Here is an 18,854-nt window from a genome sequence, read left to right on the forward strand (position 1 = left end):
CGATCGAGACCTAGTGTGTCTCGATCAAGACCTGCTCTATTGCTCTCAAATCATACTTTTCCTTACTCCGCAATCTCGAGATTTCGCTAGATCCACGATTTCATACTCTTTTTCAGTCAATTAGCTCCATAATCACCATTATCAGACATGAAACGCTCAAACACAAAATGAAATACAAAACACCTCAAATTGCATAGTAAAACACGATAATGAGATATAGATAAACTCGTAGAATAGGAGTAATTCTACTCCTATCACCCACTAATACCTAATTCCATAAAATTTGGAAAGACCTCACTCCGAATATGTAGCATGATTGAGATAAAATATTAATTGTCGAAATGCTCATCGGACAACCACCGTCCAATCAGTCTAACGTCTGTTTTGCAGCTTAACCCCTTAAGAAGGCAGACTGCATCTATATTAAATTTTGATTTTTAATATCTAGCATAGAACAATCTTATTGAACAATATCAAGTTGCTTTCTACATTAATAAATGATAAGTTTCACGTAAATTGGGTTATTGGACTTGACTCCTTGAATATTCCATCCATCTTAGTTCCATTCCTAAGAAAACTTGCCGATTTGTCGTTATTTTAAGGTCCTAATCACTTTGGTAACTTCTAATGCAAAAACTACATAATCTGACAAAGAGAAAAGTTGCCAAATTGTTGCTAGTTTATGGAAATTCCGTAGCAGACAAATGATAAATTTTACCTCAATGGGTATCGGAGCCGTATTCCGAACTATATATCTGATTAATAAAAACAAGAATAATAGATTTTCTGAATTATTAAATTATTGCCTTTTTTATTGTAATGACTAAACTTTAATTTAATTTTTATTTTAATGAGAGATTTTCAAATTAAATTATATATAAATGTCAAGTTTTCAATAAAAAATAATTAAAATCGATCATCACTTGGCGAATACTATTAATTTCAACGAGGAGTTTTCATGTGAAATCAGGGCAGAGCTACACTTGTAGGCGTAACCATGCGCCCGTTCTGGTCAGAGTTAATCGAAGACGCAATCTCTTTTAAAAGAATCCTTATTCGGAATTCCATACTGTATAAAGAAATCATCTATGTATGGTTTATTTTCTTACTGTTCACCCCCGACAATATCTTTTGACTACATATGTGAAAATCTACAAATAAGTAAAAATCAGTTGCGGCATAAAATTTTCCAAATATTCATATATGATAAGTTTTAGATAAAACAAGTAAAAATTGATTGCCACATATATTAATTTTTATCTCAAAACATACGATTAAAATTAAATTAAAATTTAAAATCAAAATAAAACAAAGCTACAGTTTAACAACTTCCAAAGAAGTTTTTTTATATATAATCAATGTTGTTAAAACCGGGCCGGACCGTCCGGCCGGACCGGATTAACCGGGAACTGGTCAGCTATCCAGTCCGGTTATGATGTAAAAATTCAAGAGATAGAAAACCGGTTAAATCGGGTTAGACCGGTAAAGTCCGATTATTTCTCAAACCCGGAAAAATTCGGTTTTTTAAATTTTGCTCAAAACTCATTTTTTGTGTCACCTATGTGTTTATGACATCTACCAACTATGTGACTTGTTTTTTCTCTTTCTTACATCACTCTTTTTTTCTCTCTCATATTGAACACATTTTTTTTTCTTCAAAAGATAGAATTCATTAGAACAAGATCAAAGTACAATTTAGAAAGTCATATCACAAGATTAAAACTATATGATCTTTCAAGTTTTAATCTATCAAAGACTTAATAAACAACAAAAGAAAACAAATACAACAACAAAGAAAACTAGTAAAATATTAATCGAAAATAAGAAGAAACAAGCCGTTGATCCCGCTAAGGTTGCCATCTTGGGCCGCAAATGATAGGAACAAGGTCCCGTTGCGTGCGGGGGTCTTGAGTATGATCCATTTTCCGATTAGACCTTGAAACCGCTAGATCCGTTGAAGTTGAGTATTTCCGATCATCTTTATTCATGAAATTCTATGAGATTAGATAGAAAAATCCTACAAAATTTTAGATCCATAAGATCTAAGAAGACAACCACAAAATGAACATAAACTCAAAAAAATTCTTTCAAGAAAAGGATAAACTCCATATCGGAGAGGTATAAAAGCGTAGAGATTTATTCAATATATAGAAAAACGATATATTATCTATTTATTTATTGGCGGAGAGGAGGTGATTTCCGATCGAAACCGGAAAATCACCTTCTCCCACCCTTCAAAGGATGGAGATGAAGAAAACTTTTTAGAGAGAAGGGAGAGGAAAGTTTTAGAGAGAGAAAGTTTTTGATGGTAATTCCATGTATCTCATATTGAACACATTCTCTCATATATTCACTTTAAACACACATTAATTATTTTAAATATTTTTAAATAATAATTATAATTATCAAAATTATGCAATAAATTTATATTTTTATCATATAAAGTAATTCAACTAAGTTCAAATTTTATACAAAAAATTTAGTAATTAATTTTATTTCAAATATATCATTGTATTTTATAGAATTTAATTATATATTTTATTTTTGTAACTTTTATTTATTAAAATTGAAAAAAAAAATCATATTTTTTCTCATAAAAAAATATTTTATATATTCTTATGTATTTATCATTTGTTATTATATTTTGTATATTAAAATTTAATAAAATAATTTATCATATTTTTTTCTCATATAAAATAATTATTTTATATATTCTTATATATTTATCATTTATTATTATATTTTTTATAATAAAATTTAATAAAATAATTTATCATATTTTTTATTTATAAATTATTTATTTTTTAAATTAAATTATTTTAAATTATTAAAAATTAAAAAATCCGAGCTAACCCGGTTGAACCGGCCAAACCATGAATCCCCTTCGAAGCCGGTTCGGTCTGCGGTCCGGTTTTAAAAACATTGTATATAATACACCATGCAGGCTTTGCTTTGTATAAATAAAGTTATTTTTTATTGCATATATATATTGCACCAGCCAGACCAGAGAAATTAAACTCTCTCAAGCTTGTAGCAATGGATTCTGCAATTTATTTCTTCTCAATTATTCTACTTCTTCCTCTCTACCTTCTTCTTTCCAACAAAATTTCCAAAAGAGTCCCTCCTGGTTCTTTAGGTTTACCCATAATAGGCCAGAGTATGAGTCTTCTCAGGGCCATGCGAGATAACACAGCAGAAAAATGGCTTCAGGATAGAATCAGGAAATACGGACCGGTGTCGAAAATGAACGTTTTTGGTGCCCGAACCGTATTTCTACACGGCCAAGCAGCTAACAAGTTCGTATACACATGTGACGGCAGTATCCTGGCTAATCAGCAGCCTTCATCGATCAGAAGGCTCGTCGGCGAGAGGAATATCTTGGAACTAAGCGGAGATGATCACAAGCGTATAAGAGGCGCGCTTGTTTCATTTCTGAAGCCTGAAGAGTTGAAGCAATATGTTGGAAGAATGGATCAGGAAATTAGAAAGCAGTTCGAGATGCATTGGCATGGCAAGCAAAAGATTTCGGTATGCATGTCAGCTTTAGTTATCAGATTTTGATTGTCTTATAATTTTGGGGAAAGTATCATTTATACTCTTAGTTTTCGGCTCCAGAATCAAATAAGCCCTTTACATTCTGAAAAAGTTCAAATATACCCCAACGTTTTAAAAAATAAACAACCATGCCAATATGTGGCTTTATCCTAAAGCATCTTCGAAGCAATGAGACTGTGTCAAAATTGGTGTTTGATTGTTTATTTTTTAAGACGTTAGGGGTCTGTTTGAATATCTTTGGACGTTAAGGGCTTATTGGATCTTAGAGCCAAATTTTTGAGAAATAATTTCCTATAATTTTTGAATTTTTTTGATGAAGTACCATAATTCTAATTGTTCAGACACGATTAATAAAAAGAGGATTATTTGTATATAACAACGATTTAAGTATAATTTTTAAAATTTGACGGAAAAAAGTTCAACCATTTATTTTTGGCATTTTTTTAGCATCTAGGCATTTTGTTTCAGCAAATGGCGTCGTTTTTGCAGTTTTTAGTGACTGAAACGACATCAGATAATAATTCTACGATGTAAAATGTAAAAAAAAAATGAAAAGTTAGGCTTTTTTATTCCAAGTTATAAACATTGTGATTAAATCATTATGAATGCAAATGTTGAAATTTTTTGTGCTAATAACCCTAAAAAGAATCTTATATCTTATGCATTTGGCATATACTAATTAACTAACAGGTGATGCCATTGATGAAGAGTCTGACCTTCAATGTCCTGAGCTCACTCATCATAGGAATGGAACAAGGACCCGAAAGAGACTTGCTTCAACAGCCCTTCCAGAAACTTATTGAGGGAGTTTTAGCAATACCAATAAATTTACCTTTCACACGTTTCAACAGAAGCCTAAAGGCAAGGGCAAAAATCAGAGCTATGATATTGGATATTATCCATAGAAAAAGGGCTGCACTTCAGCAACATGATGTTGTACCCCAACAAGATCTTATCAGCACCTTAATCAGTCTCCGAAACGACGATAATTCATTCGTTTTATCGGACGACGAAATTGTCGATAATGCTCTTGTTATTATGCTGGCAGGACATGACACAACTTCTATCCTGCTTACTTTCTTAATCAGACTTTTAGCTTCTGATCCTTCTGTTTATGCTAAAATTCTTCAAGGTAAGTAATTAAGCTTTGATTAATTAAGTATGTAGTTTTATTTAAATTGTTCATTGGCCGCAATTAATCCTGAACTCTGCAGAACAAGAAGAGGTAGCTAAGAATAAAAGCTCTGGAGAATTGCTGACATGGGAAGATATTGGAAAAATGAGATACACATGGAGAGTGGCATTGGAGACTCTAAGGATGACTCCTCCGGTTTTTTTATCCTTCAGGAAAATTCTTCGAGATTTTGAGTACCAAGGTTACCTTATCCCCAAAGGATGGCAGGTATATATTTCGGTCATGGTCCGATTTAAAAATGATTTCAGTTATTTCAGTTTTGTTAAAAAATTTAAAGAATTTGGAGCGAACCAATTGATGCACGCCCTAACATTACTAGGTTCAGGAAACTAACTAATAGTTGCTTCATTTTTCAGGTGGTATGGTCAGCCTGTATGACACATATGGATGAATGCATATTTCCAGGCGCGTCCAAGTTTGATCCGACGCATTTCGAAAAACAAGCACCGCCCTACAGTTTCATGGCATTTGGAGGAGGCCCCAGAATTTGCCCTGGAAATGAATTTGCAAGAATTGAAACTCTAGTTGCTATTCATTATATAGTGACTCAGTTCAATTTGAAGCGTTGTGACTCGGATATGTCCTTCTCCAGAGATCCAATGCCAAGTTTCAAGAATGGATTAGAGATAGAAATAGAACCAAAGATCTTTTCCAAAGTCCAATAAAATGTACAATCAGGCACCATATAATATCAGAGAAAGTTAAAAATTAAAATAATCACAATTATAATTTGGCTTATTTTGTGTGATCCATTGGAATTTTCACCTACCTTAGTCCTATCGTCGAACAGGATTAATTATGATACATACAAATGCATGGAGACTATATGCAAAACATTGTGGTCAATGACGAAAAACAACAAAAATAAGGCCTGTTATGCAAAACAACAATATAATCCTAAATCAAGGAGCAATTGCAGGGGATAATATCATATATACTGCCTGTATCATGGCGTTGATATTCCTTAAGAACAAAGGATCGTTTTGCACCCTAAACTTTGCTCCAAAGATCAGAAGTATAGTTTTGGGAGTTGAACTCCAACTACTACTATTTTTTGTTTTTGAGAAAGCTACTCACCGTTTTGTATATCAGAAAATAGCTCAAATGTTATGTGCACTGTAAATTTCTTCTGAAATCGCGAGATCAATTTTTTCTATAATTACTAAAAAAAAAAATCAATGATAAAAAATACTTTTGTGTATTTTCATATAATATTAAGTGAGGACTAGCCTCAATAGCTAAGATCTCCAATGCATTTCCAATTGATGACTTATGATGCAACATGCAATTTCAGCTGATTTAATTATAAGGCCTGTTATGCAAAACAAGCTATATGATGAGCAATTCTCGAACTCGATGATCTAACTTTTTTAAGTTTTAAGCGCTGGACATCAAACTGTTTAAGTCGTGAGTTCGATTCCTTTCACAAGCGTTTCCTGCTCTCCAATTATAAAAAAAAATTATGTTTAATCGATTATTGATTTTGAAATTATATTTTATAAAACATTTTTAAAATGATAATTAGTTTAAGAGTTAAAATTACATTTTATTTTGTTAAAATAATTCTTGTAATTAAACTAATTAAAAAATCAATAATCATAATTGAATATTTAGAAATTCAATTGATTTTGGTGAAGTTAGTTAATGAATAAAAAAAAAATAACAATTTTGGCTCAAGTGGTGACACTAATTACACTTAAGCCAAACTATAAAACTCTTATTTAGACTCATTAAAAATCCAAAATAACAAATCTTAAAAATAAAAATAGCTCAAATCCTATTGATCCGTGCAAGTCACTTGCCAAACGATTGGTACGTATTGGTCACAAAAACAAGCTAGTACCATACTTATTTATTTTCCTGTTAAAACAAACAAAACTATATACAAATCCCAAACCAAAAACTCGATCTTCCATCGATTTTCAATTCAAAATTCCCTTCTAAAATTCAATCAACAAAAATCTTTAATTCTTTTATAATTATCAGGTCTTCAAGATTTTGCTCGAATTGCTCCGTTAAAAAATGGCTCAAGCTGTAGAGGAATGGTACAAGCAGATGCCAATTATCACCCGTTCTTATCTCACGGCGGCTATTGTCACCACAATTGGATGTTCCCTTGAAGTATGTTTTCATTTCTTTAATTGGGTTTTTTTGTTTATAATTTTGGGTTTTTTAGTATGGTTGATTAATAGGTTTAATTTGTTGATTTTTTTATGGTTATTGATTTTGTGTTGAATTGATCAGTCTTTTTTTAGCTGAATTTTACTGGGTTAGTTCTGATTTTGTGTAAGGTTTAGCCAATTGGTTTTGTTTAGTTGCTGATTTTTTTAGGGCTAGTGAATTTGATTGGTTTAATTGGATGTCATGTTTAATTTTTGGAGCATTTTTGTATTAACATTGTTTATTTTGGATTGTGTTTTGTTTAATTTACTTAATTAGAAATTTTAGCAGCTAATTTTTTTTTTGTTCATTTCTTGGCAGATAATATCTCCTCATAATCTTTATTTGCATCCTACATTGGTTGTTAAGAATTATCAGTTCTGGCGTCTCGTCACAAATTTCCTCTACTTCAGGAAAATGGGTATGTGTGTTTTTGATATATTTGAGATTTACATGAGTTGCGAGTGCGTAATGGTGTGTTATAATAGGGATAAGCATGATGGTCATACGATGAGGAAGTCCATTTCTTCATTGATTGATTTTTATTTTTTCTGTCAATTTTGGCTTTCATTGACAAATATGTTCATGGAATCAAATCAAATACGTTTTATGATTTCAAATCAAATGCTGCAATAGGGTTTCGAATATAGGGTTTTCATTAAACTTGTACAGATTTTGGGTTCTCCTGATTTGCGCAAAGTTAGTCTTTGGGTGACAATAACCCTTTGTTAAATTAAAGGACTGATATTTACCTCTGTTAGAGAGGATTTTCTGTTATGACTAAACTAGTATCCAAACTTTTAAGATATGTTAAACAGTTAATGCAATTTTTCCGAAGTGTATTAGAAATGGCACATTTCATGTTCTCCACCAAAAAATAAATCATTTGCCGAGAAAACGTTGAATTTTTATGCATGTAGCATTTTGACAGCCAATCATTCTAATATGTTATGGTCTTTTCTCTAATCACCTCAATGATGCTCCTTTATGAGGAAATTATTTTCTTTTATTTATCTTGCTGGCAGCTTGCTGTAATGTTATGTCAAATTGCTTGACATATGATGTCAATATTGAGTATCTTATCTACAGATTATATATGTCTTTATCTCCCCCACTTATATAATTCTTAATGCGGTTCTTCACTGTGCCAGACCTGGACTTTTTGTTCCATATGTTCTTTCTTGCTCGATACTGCAAACTTCTAGAAGAGAATTCATTCAGGGGGAGGACAGCTGATTTCTTTTACATGCTCATATTTGGTGCCACTGTTTTGACTGGCATTGTTCTTGTTGGTGTTACGATACCTTATTTGTCAGAGTCGTTTGCGAAAATCATATTTCTTAGTAACTCATTGACGTTCATGATGGTTAGTAAGTTTATCTTTTGCATGTTATTATCAGCAACTCCTTTCGGATGAATTCTCACTGAGAATTCTACATTTTGGATTTCTTAGGTTTATGTCTGGAGCAAGCAAAATCCTTTTATCCACATGAGCTTCCTGGGTCTCTTTACCTTTACAGCAGCTTACCTGCCATGGGTGAGTAAGCTTGCACAATGCTTCCTGTTATCCAACTTGTGTGGTCATACAAATTAGTTGGAACCGTATCAGTTCCGATATCCACATGATGCATTAGCTTTTATGAGTTCTGATACGTTGATTTCTCAGTTTTAATCAGTTAGAGAGCCTAAAAGTGTCTGTCGGATGTGTTAAATGCTTTTTGCCATTGTGTATATTGCAGGTTCTGCTAGGATTCTCTGTGCTTGTTGGTGCTAGCGCTTGGGTGGATCTTCTGGTGCTTTTTCTTTACTTAATGCTCCCTTCAATGTTATCATATTTATTGCTTATCTGAAGTGTGTGGGGTGCAGTGAGAAAATTCTTGAAATGCGGTATGTGTTTAACAGCACGTTTTTTTGTTTTTTCAGGGAATGATAGCTGGTCATGCTTATTATTTTCTGGAGGATGTATATCCACGAATGACCGGTCGCAGGCCGTTACGAACCCCGTCATTTATAAAGGCACTATTTGCTGATGATGCTGTTGTAGTGGCCCGGCCAGCAAATGTAAGGTTTGCTCCGCCACCTGTGGAGGAATTGCACGAAGATTGAGAGGATCGTAGAAACTTAGGCCGATGAATGATAGTTTTTTGTTGGAATTGTGTGCTCTTGCTGGTAGTGGGAGAGCGAAGTTATTTGTCTCGTGACATGTGGCTTCATTTCAAAGGTTAATTATATATACGAAATGTACTGCAGCACTGCTAGTGAAGCCATGCATAACATAGGTTCTAGTTTTTGTAATTTACAAGAATGAAAAGGTTCTAGGTTTCTAGTTACACAGGGTCTTTTAGTTGATCTGTTTATGCTGTTGCAAATATACAGCCTTGTTTCATTTTGTGAATTCATAATTCCTGATTAACACTAGTTGTTCTTATTGATTGGAAGATTGTTGATGCTATTGCAAACAGTCTAATTACATTTCAAACATAAAACACTTTTTAGGGCTATTTATTGGTTTAAATAATAGGTTATTAAACTATTAATTTATTTTAAAATTGATACCAAATATTGATTTATTTTTAGAAGGCTGTTAAACTATCAATTTATTGCAATGAACATTGTTTTTTTTAATAAAAGGCATAACCATCTTCATATCCCTGTAATTTTCACTTTTTATTTATTTGGTCCTTGGTCTTTTTGCTTCTTTAGTTAGTTCTTCTATTTTTCACTTTTTATTTACTTAATCTCTGTACTTTTATTTCTATTTAATTAGTCCTTGTATAAATAGACAGAAAGTATTTGCTTGGCTTTTTAATTTTTTTTTTAACAAAGAGTCAACGCGCCCCTGAACTTGTGACACGGGGTCATCTAACCCAATTTATACTTTTTTGAGCAACTGACCTCAAAACTCTTCATTTTCGGTCAAATAACTCAATAATTTTTATTTTTATTTAAAAAAATGAATTTAGGATAATTATATCGCAATAATTAGGCAAGTATTTAATTACATTTTTGCATCTCTCACCTCCGATTTGTATTTTACGCATTTTAAAAATACAATGATAGGATTATTTGACCTAAAAATGAAGAGTTTTGGGGTTAGTTGCTCAAAAAAGTATAAATTTGATTAGATGACCCCGTGTCACAAGTTCAGGGGGCGCGTTGATCCTTTATTCATTTTTTTTGTTTTACTTTGTTCCTAATCTACCTTCTAAGGATTAAATCAATGTGAAATTTGATTTTAAAGAGAGCAAGTGAACAAAAAGTGAAAAGTATAAAAACTAACTAAAGAAGTAAAGTAGACTAGGAATCAAGTAAATAAAAAGTAAAAAGTACAGGAACCTGAGGATGAGTTAAGTCCTTATAAAAGGCTATCAGACTATCAACTTGTTATAAAAAAGAATATCAAACATGTTTTTTAAAAGGTTACTAATATTTAATTTTTTCAATCATCTAAGTTATTTCTGATTTTTTGTATAATTATTCGCCACATAAACTATATGTCTGTAAACCCTAAATTTAATTAAAAAAACCTCGCATTGATAAAAAAAATTAAAATGTGATAACCATTTAGAAATAAATCAATGTTCGATATTTTTTTTGAAATAAATTGATAATTTGACAACTTTTTAAAAATAACCAATCTTCGGCATCCTTTTTAAAAATAAGTTGATAATTCGACAACTTTTTAAAAATAAATCAATATTTAGTATCCTTTTTAAAATAAATTGATAATTTGGTAACTTACCAAATATTTGACCCCTTGTTTATTACACCATCACTTAAAAATACAAAAATGACTAGAACACAAAATTTTCAATAATTTTTTGAAAATTCACCTATCGTTTTAATTGTCTCATATTAAAGATATACCGACAATGTATTTTTTGAGATATCGAATATGTATCTATAATATATATTTTATAGATAAAAATAGAAGTCTAAATGTTTTTTTTTGTTCCGTATTAGAGATGTATGAATAATGTATTTTTTATGATATCAAATATGAATATATAGAATATCAAAATAAAGCATAAAAGTGAAAAGATTTTTGTTATTATTTTGGATCATAGAATGTATTTTTTAAGATGAAGTGGATTTTTGGGTTATCTGTGGATTTCATGTATCATTTACTACTACTAGTTGATTATTTAATTACAAGTTGTATAATCATATACTTTTTAGTTGTAAATTAATACATTAAAGAGAAATTTTTAGGTAGATTCAGTTTAACACGTCATCCGTGGACTAGTCTATCACATTATGATACATCATTAGTGCTACTATTTTAATGACGTGTCATAATGCGATAGGCTCAGTATATGGATGACGTGGTGGATGAATTTATCTAAGAATTTCTCTACATTAAAGTAATAGTTAAACAACAAATAACTAAACTAATTTTTTAACAATGCATAGAATTACGGTATCAACTGAATACTAAATTGCTTCCATTGACTCAAATTTTATCACATCTAATAGGGATAATTTTTGAAACATCCTACTTTTGAGAAGTAATTATAGCGGTACTCATTTTTTAATAATAATTGCATCTCATATTTTTTAAATTGTCATTTTAATTTCAAATAAAACTTTTTTTTCTATTTTTTTTTGTTGTTGGTGTATTTATACTGTAGTTTATGGTGTATTTATGATGAATAAATGCCGGTTAACAAAATATTTTACCGAATATAATTAACAATTCGTAACCCACATTTTTGTAATTATTTTCTAAAAGTAGAGTAATTTGAGGATAATCCCCATATAATATGTATTTTATATTATTTTATTATATAAAAATTGAATAAGTTACATAATTTTGTTAACAAAAGTTAAATAATTAAATAATAACATTTTTTGGGATTTTAACTAATTTTATACTAAAAGTATTTAATTGAATTAAAAAAATTAACTTAGTTGTGGACATTGATATAGAATTACAAAACACCCTTATTGCCAATTGACAAATGAAAAAAATTTAGACAAAAAGTATAGGAACATTCTAATAATTTTCACAAAAGTACAAGTTAACTCTTAAACTATTTGGGAACAATTAAATTCTTTTTGTTTTAAAAATAGAAAAAATAGCCCTTTCGTCTAATACCATTAAAAACACCTGTTAATTACTGACATATCTCTCATAATCAAATAGAAAAAAAATTTATAAATAATTTTAATGTTTAAAATATTTATCAAAAATTGGAAGGGCTAAGTGTCCAAAAATACATTAAAATGGCTTAAATGCTCGTTCCAAAAAATTTAGAGGATCTTTTATATAATTTAAAAATGGCCTAATTACTTAAAAAACCCCACCTTATAACATTTTTTCGTTTATATACTCACCTAGGAAAAAGTTCATTTGTACCCTTTTTTTGATTTTTCATTTTCGTCTCTACCCTAAAGAGCTAATTTGACCTCTTTTCAATTGGATAAATATTTAAAATGATCCTTTATATTTAGCTTATATTCTAATTAAACATTGATATTATTAATTATTTATAATCTTTTCATCTTTTAGTTAATTTAATCGTCAAAAATTTAGATTTTAGGATAGAGATGAAAACGAAAAATAAAAAAAAGGTACAAATGAACTTTTTCCTAGGTGAGGTTTTTTTACAAGGTGGGGTTTCTTTTAAGTAATTAGCCCTTTAAAAATAGGGGTATTCCTATTAAATAGCACCACTTTTAGCATTTTTTGCGATTTAAGCCACTACTACAAATTGTCTTAATTGTTAGCCCAAGCTTTCCAATCTTTTTAATTATTAGCCCAGGTCCCAATTCCGGCATCTGAAATCCCACGTGGCTCGCCAGATTGCCTCGTCAGCGCCAGCGTGGCCTCTTTATGCGACGTCGTTTTGGATTATTTCTACCAAATAACACAAACTACCATTTTGTCTCAAATATTAGCACAACCTTTTAAATATTTTTAAATTTTAGCCTAAAATCTGTTTTCGGCTATTGGAATCCAATGTGGACATTTAAAAATAACTAGTGTCGTTTCATGTGTTTCACACTTGGCTCGTAGTGTGACTCGTCAAATTATTAAATAATATTTAAAATAATAGTTAATTAGGAATAGTTTATCTTATATAATACTTTGGATGATTAATTTAATAGTTTAACATTTTTAATTGATAATAAAATTTTATAATTATATATAAACAGTTTAAATAAAAAAATCAAATAATAATTAAAATATTAATTTATTGAAAGTAGTTTACCTTATATAGAATTTTATATGACTTACATGTAATTAAAATAGTAATTGTTAAATATTTATAATAGTTTATTTGAATTAGTACTCTAAACAATTATCTTAATATAGTAGTTTACTTTAATTAGTACTCTAAATTAGTAATTTATTTTAGTTAGTATTCTTTATCTAATAATTATCTCAATAGTTTTTAATTAATAATTATATTTTATAGAGTGAAGAGGATAATAACGTAAATGTGTCTGTCCCCCTGCACCCGTGGTTTTATATATAGTACTAGCGTTTCGCCACGTGTTACAAATGTGAGCGACACTTACATGATCCGTTATTTAAATTTTAAATTAATTGAAATATTAAATATAATATTTTATTTGTAAATAAATTATTATAATTAATTTTATTTTTAATAGAAACTATACCACGTTGGTGATATTAATTAATAAGACCCGTTATATATAATATTAATTTATTATTATCACATGCTACGCACATGAGCGACATTTATATGTCTCGTTATATGTATTAATGTTAATTAAAATATTTACATGACCCGTTATTTAACTTTAAAATTAATCAAAATATCAAATATAATACTTTGTCTTTAAATAACTTATTTTTTATTTACAATTAAAATTAATTAAATATCAAAATATAATATTTATTTCTAAATAGTAATTGTTTGCATGAGAGCGAAATTTATATAACCCGTTAATATATATTTATATCAATTAAACTAATTTGTTGCACTTATATGACCCATTATTAAGATGAAGTAGACGCTATTAACACAACTACTAACTTACTGTACTTATATGGCTTGACAGTTGATAACATACATAGCATTAAGTAGCTGTGAGTAACAGTTGATAGCATACATAGCATTCTGTAACAGTTGATAGTAACATATCATACATAGCATTTAGAGTTTGTGAATTAATGGTTGTGATTTTAGGGTTGCAAATTTATAACTGTGACGTAGGGTTAGTTGTAATTTCCAATAGCCGAAAACAGATTTTAGGCTAAAATTTAAAAATATTTGAAAGGTTGTGCTAATATTTGAAAAAAAAATGGTAGTTCGTGTTATTTGGTAGGAATAATCCAAAACGACATCGCATAAAGAGGCCACGCTGGCGCTGACGAGGCAATCTGGCGAGCCACGTGGATTTCAGATGCCGGAATTGGGACCTGGGCTAATAATTAAAAAGATTGGAAAGTTTGGGCTAACAATTGAGACAATTTGTAGTAGCGGCTTAAATCGCAAAAAACGCTGAAGGTGGTGCTATTTAATAGGAATACCCCTTAAAAATATTAAGAGATTAAATGGTCCTAAAAAAAACTTACATATTCTTTTTGAATAATTTAAAGGATTGTTTTATATTTTTTGCCAATAATTTATATCGATTTCTCACACAAACGCTTCTAAATTATCAGGAAAAAACTTATAATCCACATTTTTTGAAAAAAAAATAAACAATTTCTAATCCAAATAGGATTGGGATTATACAAGGGTACGTTACTTTTTCTAACAACTTTTAGAGCGGGAACATAACGCGTGGAGCGCGAAAATTCGTGCCCAGAAAAATTCCCAACTAAGATTCATAAAAGAAAAAACCAAAACCAAACAGGATTAGGATTAGGATTATAACGGTAATATTAGTAGTCATTTATTGAACCCATTTCAATTGTTCATATGTATATAAATACTCTCAACCAAATTTAATTATTATTGAAAAATTGAGAGACAGTAAATTTAGCCTAATCTGGATGAGATCAGTGAAGGAATTAGATCACTCAGTTTCAGGCGGGAAGAGATTAGTGAATAAATTAGGTCACTCAGTTTGAGCTACATGTTCTTCACTGATTTCGAACAGACGCGTCTCACACCGATTATGAGTCAGGTAACGGTTTTGCTCTTTTTTTGCTCGGATCACTACGTTCTTACTATTTTTGTTTTGTTTTTCGAAATTAGGTCACTCAGAATTTGCGCTAAATGTTCTTCACTGATCTCGAACAAACGCTTCTCACACTGATCACGAGTTAGGTAACATTTTTGCTCATTTTTTGCTCGTCGCTACGTTCTTACTATTCTTGTTTTGTTTTTCGAAATCAGGTCACTCAAAATTTGCGCTACATGTTCTTCACTGATCTCGAACAGACGCTTCTCACACCGATTACGATTCAGGTAACTTTTTTGCTCTTTTTTTGCTCGTCACTACGTTCTTACTATTTTTGTTTTGTTTTTCGAAATTAGGTAACTCAGTTTGCTATATGTTCTTCACTGATTTCGAACAGACGCGTCTCACACGGATTATAAGTTAGGTAACATTTTAGTTCCATTTATTTGATTGTTGTATCTACATAATTTTAAAGTGAGTGCATGTTAGCTCTGTAACCTAGTTCTAGGAGTGTTTGAGACTGTCCTTTGATACTCTGTCAACTAAAAGTTGAGTCCAATTGTTACATGTTCTTCAACGATTTGTATACATGAATTTTGGTATTTTACTGTTTTCTAAATAGATCTTCTAGAAACATAAAATCTATCTTATGTAGATTCTACTAGAACCTATATGTATCAATTATGATTTTCTTAAACATGTTTTTTTTGTTGATTAGTGTATGTTCTTGAAAACACAGGCGAGTGAAACAAACCTGCTGAACTTTTGTTCTCTTTTTATTTTTCATGTTTCGGCATTTCCTTTATGTGAGGTGGCTATATATAGTAACTTGACCTTACCATGTAAAAGTGTGGAAACTCCAATAAATAGTTACATCATTAAACTATTGTGTTTGTAGGAGTATTAGGCTTTCGTTGGTTACGCTATCCTCTTACCTTCTTAAGATCCTGATTGAATGAAGGAAATACAAATGCACCAGAGAGTTGCTTGTTTCCTATAAGTTCAAATTATGATTTTTTATAATCTTATCTTATGTGCGCTGCTGTAAATGATAGTTTTCTTCATTTTATGACTGTTTTATTTTCCTAATAAACATGCTTAATAGGAATATAGTACTTCTTGTCCACTCATGGAGGCATACAGGTCAGTATCATAAAATGCTATTTTTTAATTATTGTAAAGTAGCAGAAAAGCATTAGAGTTGTTTTGATTCAAGAGCTGCAAGTGCCAAGCGCACTTAGGAACTATTTGTTTGTACATAAATTTAACTCCAGAAACCCATAGGATTTAATCCAAATGAACTGCGCAGAAATCGAACACTTAATCATATAATGATGAGGTTATCTTTTGTCATTTGCATAATATACTCTTTTTGTAACAAAATCTGGGATGCTCATGCTGTATGTTAGCTTAGAAAGTATTAGCAATATTGGAATGGCTTCTTACATTATGATTAGTAAGCTCATTTTCAATTTTCTCATCTTTTATTTGACTGTTAACTTAGAAAAAAACTGTTTCATGGTTTACTGAAAAACGAATGGATGTAGTCCATATTTTTTTCTATTTTAAGAGTAAATTTTTAGTTTATAAATGCATTTGGGAGACGACTATTAGTTGCTCAGGAAAATAGTAGGACGAGTAGAGGATGACGTATGGATGTCCTCTTGTTGTATTTGTACAGGTTGCATTATTCACTATAGGTCAGTTCTGTTTACTTGAACTGGTTGTTTCTTGTGCGTAATTCAAAAAATTTATACAAAAGCAGGAAAAGCTAAACTTCCGGTGTTATTTCATCTATGTGCTATCTTTTTGTTTCCTTGTTTTTATTGTTGTGAAACTTATAATAAAAATTGACTTGAATAATTTTTCTTGTCTCTGCTTTTGTTTTACTTCCTGGTTTGCTGGTAAATTTTTTAGATTTTTTCAATTTTAGTTACTTTCATACTATGCTAGCAATATTATTGAGTCTTTCCATGGAAAATGCTGAGATTAGGGTAATTTAATCTGCATCCCTTAGAAACATAGTGCATGCTTTCTTTCTATACTGCAGAATTTAAGTACTCTTATTGGTATGAAGGTGCATCGGTTTATTTGTTCACTCGCTCTGAATTACGTGAATATATTCTATCATAATGAATTTCTTGTATTTCTTTGAAGGTGCAAAAGATGGTAACCAGAAAATCTAGAAATTTTGGGCATATACTGAATCAGGTTCTCTGTATGACATTTTTTTACTTAAGTAGAAAGTCCTCTATAAACTATCAAAGATATGAAAAATCATAAAATCCTAACTAAGATTCAAAAAAGGAAAAACCAAAACCAAACAGGATTAGGATTATAGCAGTAAATAGTAGTCGTTTATTGAACCCATTTCAATTGTTCATATGTATATAAGTACTCTCAACCAAAATTAATAATTATTAAAATAAATAAATTGAGAGATAGTAGATTTAACATATCTGGATCAGATCAGTGAAGAAGATCACTTGGTTTCAGGCAGGTTGAGATTAGTGAAGAAATTAGGTCACTCAGTTTGCGCTACATGTTCTTCATTGATCTCGAACAGATGCGTCTCACACTTATCACGAGTCAGGTAACATTTTTGCTCATTTTTTGCTCGTCACTACATTCTTACTATTTTTGTTTTTTGTTTTCGAAATTAGGTCACTCAGTTTGCCCTGCATATTCTTCACTGATCTCGAACAGACGCGTCTCACATTGATTATGACTCAGATAACATTTCGCTCATTTTTTGCTCATCACTACATTCTTACTATTTATGTTTTGTTTTTTGAAATTAGGTCACTCATTTTTCCCCCATGTTCTTCATTGATCTTGAACAGACGCGTCTCACACCAATTATGAGTCAAATGCCATTTTTGTTCATTTTTTCTCATCACTACGTTCTCACTATTTATGTTTTGTTTTTCGAAATTAGGTCACCCAGTTTGCCCTACATGTTCTTCACTGATCTCGAACAGACGCGTCTCACACCGATTTTGAGTCCAGTAACAGTTCTGCTCACTTTTTGCTCATCTCTGCATTCTTACTATCTATGTTTTGTTTTTCAAAATTAGTTCACTCAGTTTGCCCTACATGTTTTCCAGTGATCTCAAACAGACGCGTCTCACACCGATTACGAGTCAGGTAACATTTTGGCTTATCTTTTACTCATCACTACATTCTTACTATTTATAATTTGTTTTTTGATATTAGGTCACTCTGTTTGCCCTACATGTTCTTCGTTGTTCCTTTTAGAATCCTCTTACCTTCTTAAGGTCCTGATTGAATGAGGGAAATACAAATGCACCGATACACTTTCAGACTATGCAAGCAATTTTATTCCATCGAAAGTGTGGAGATAAGGATAATTATATCTGCATCCCTTAGAACCATAGTGCATACTTTCTTTCTCTATTGGTGAGATTGATAAATAAACTGTTTGCTCATTTGTTGGATAGATGATTCTGCTTCATTCAGAATTCAGGTGCTCTTTTTGGTATGTAGGTGCGCATGTATATTTGTTCCTTTGCTTTGAATTACATGAACCTGTTCTATCATTATGAATTTTTTGTATTTTTTTGAAGGTGCAAATCGTGCAAATCAGAACCAGGAAATCCATAAATTTTGGGCATACAGAAACAGGTTCTCTGTATGACGACAATTTTGTGACATAAATTCTAATGGTATTATTAAAACTCAAGTTGTTAGATCTCCTTTTGTTACAGTACACTGTTTTTTTTACCAATAAGGAATAATGTAATTGTTTAATGTTCAATATTTAGTGATTGACCAAGTATATATCTACAAAGTACTTTAATTACTAAAAGAATCCTCTTAT

At 30.7% G+C, this 18,854-nt stretch overlaps 2 protein-coding genes and 1 long non-coding RNA gene across 12 annotated transcripts in view; all 3 read left to right on the forward strand.

The window, feature by feature from the left end:
• Window positions 1-3,036: 3,036 nt before the first annotated feature.
• LOC126665457 (cytochrome P450 716B1-like) lies at window positions 3,037-5,441 on the forward strand. The gene is made up of 4 exons (XM_050358281.2): window positions 3,037-3,528; window positions 4,246-4,687; window positions 4,770-4,957; window positions 5,107-5,441. The coding sequence occupies exons 1-4, from the start codon at window positions 3,037-3,039 to the stop codon at window positions 5,413-5,415; spliced, it is 1,431 nt and encodes a 476-aa protein (XP_050214238.1). The 3' UTR covers window positions 5,416-5,441.
• A 1,168-nt stretch (window positions 5,442-6,609) lies between these two features.
• Window positions 6,610-18,854, forward strand: part of LOC126665934 (derlin-2.2) — a 28,137-nt gene continuing 15,892 nt past the window's right edge. For 7 of the 8 annotated variants that reach the window (XR_008790438.1, XR_008790439.1, XR_008790437.1 and 4 more), the window contains exons 1-5: window positions 6,610-6,871; window positions 7,232-7,331; window positions 8,062-8,276; window positions 8,364-8,447; window positions 8,650-8,703. Coding sequence is in view for 1 of the 8 variants with exons in the window: in XM_050358869.1 (XP_050214826.1) it covers window positions 6,773-6,871; window positions 7,232-7,331; window positions 8,062-8,276; window positions 8,364-8,447; window positions 8,650-8,703; window positions 8,834-9,016 (735 nt within the window). In the remaining 7 variants the exon portion in view is untranslated. Of the gene's footprint in view, window positions 6,872-7,231; window positions 7,332-8,061; window positions 8,277-8,363; window positions 8,448-8,649; window positions 8,704-8,833; window positions 9,363-18,854 lie in introns of those variants that run through there. The other variant, XM_050358869.1, reaches the window with a different exon arrangement.
• Window positions 14,700-18,226, forward strand: LOC126666153 (uncharacterized). Of its 3 annotated transcripts, XR_008790450.1 has the most exons (7): window positions 14,700-15,016; window positions 15,088-15,159; window positions 15,229-15,300; window positions 15,370-15,437; window positions 17,171-17,606; window positions 17,952-18,021; window positions 18,121-18,226. It is a non-coding gene; the product is annotated as an uncharacterized LOC126666153 (long non-coding RNA). The 3 variants fall into 3 exon arrangements; XR_008790451.1 differs by lacking the exons at window positions 17,171-17,606; window positions 17,952-18,021; window positions 18,121-18,226 and adding an exon at window positions 15,912-16,813 and having other exon boundaries at window positions 14,707-15,016; XR_008790449.1 differs by lacking the exons at window positions 17,171-17,606; window positions 17,952-18,021; window positions 18,121-18,226 and having other exon boundaries at window positions 14,711-15,016; window positions 15,370-16,813.

The sequence above is a fragment of the Mercurialis annua genome, linkage group LG1-X (genome assembly GCF_937616625.2).
Source record: "Mercurialis annua linkage group LG1-X, ddMerAnnu1.2, whole genome shotgun sequence".
Lineage (NCBI taxonomy): Eukaryota > Viridiplantae > Streptophyta > Magnoliopsida > Malpighiales > Euphorbiaceae > Mercurialis > Mercurialis annua.

Excerpts from the sequence above, each read along its gene's own strand:
- LOC126665457 (XM_050358281.2), top strand. The coding sequence starts at position 3,037 with ATGGATTCTGCAATTTATTTCTTCTCAATTATTCTACTTCTTCCTCTC. Across the intron at positions 4,688-4,769 it reads TTATGCTAAAATTCTTCAAG|AACAAGAAGAGGTAGCTAAG; the intron begins GTAAGTAATTAA and ends TGAACTCTGCAG. Across the intron at positions 4,958-5,106 it reads TTATCCCCAAAGGATGGCAG|GTGGTATGGTCAGCCTGTAT; the intron begins GTATATATTTCG and ends TTCATTTTTCAG.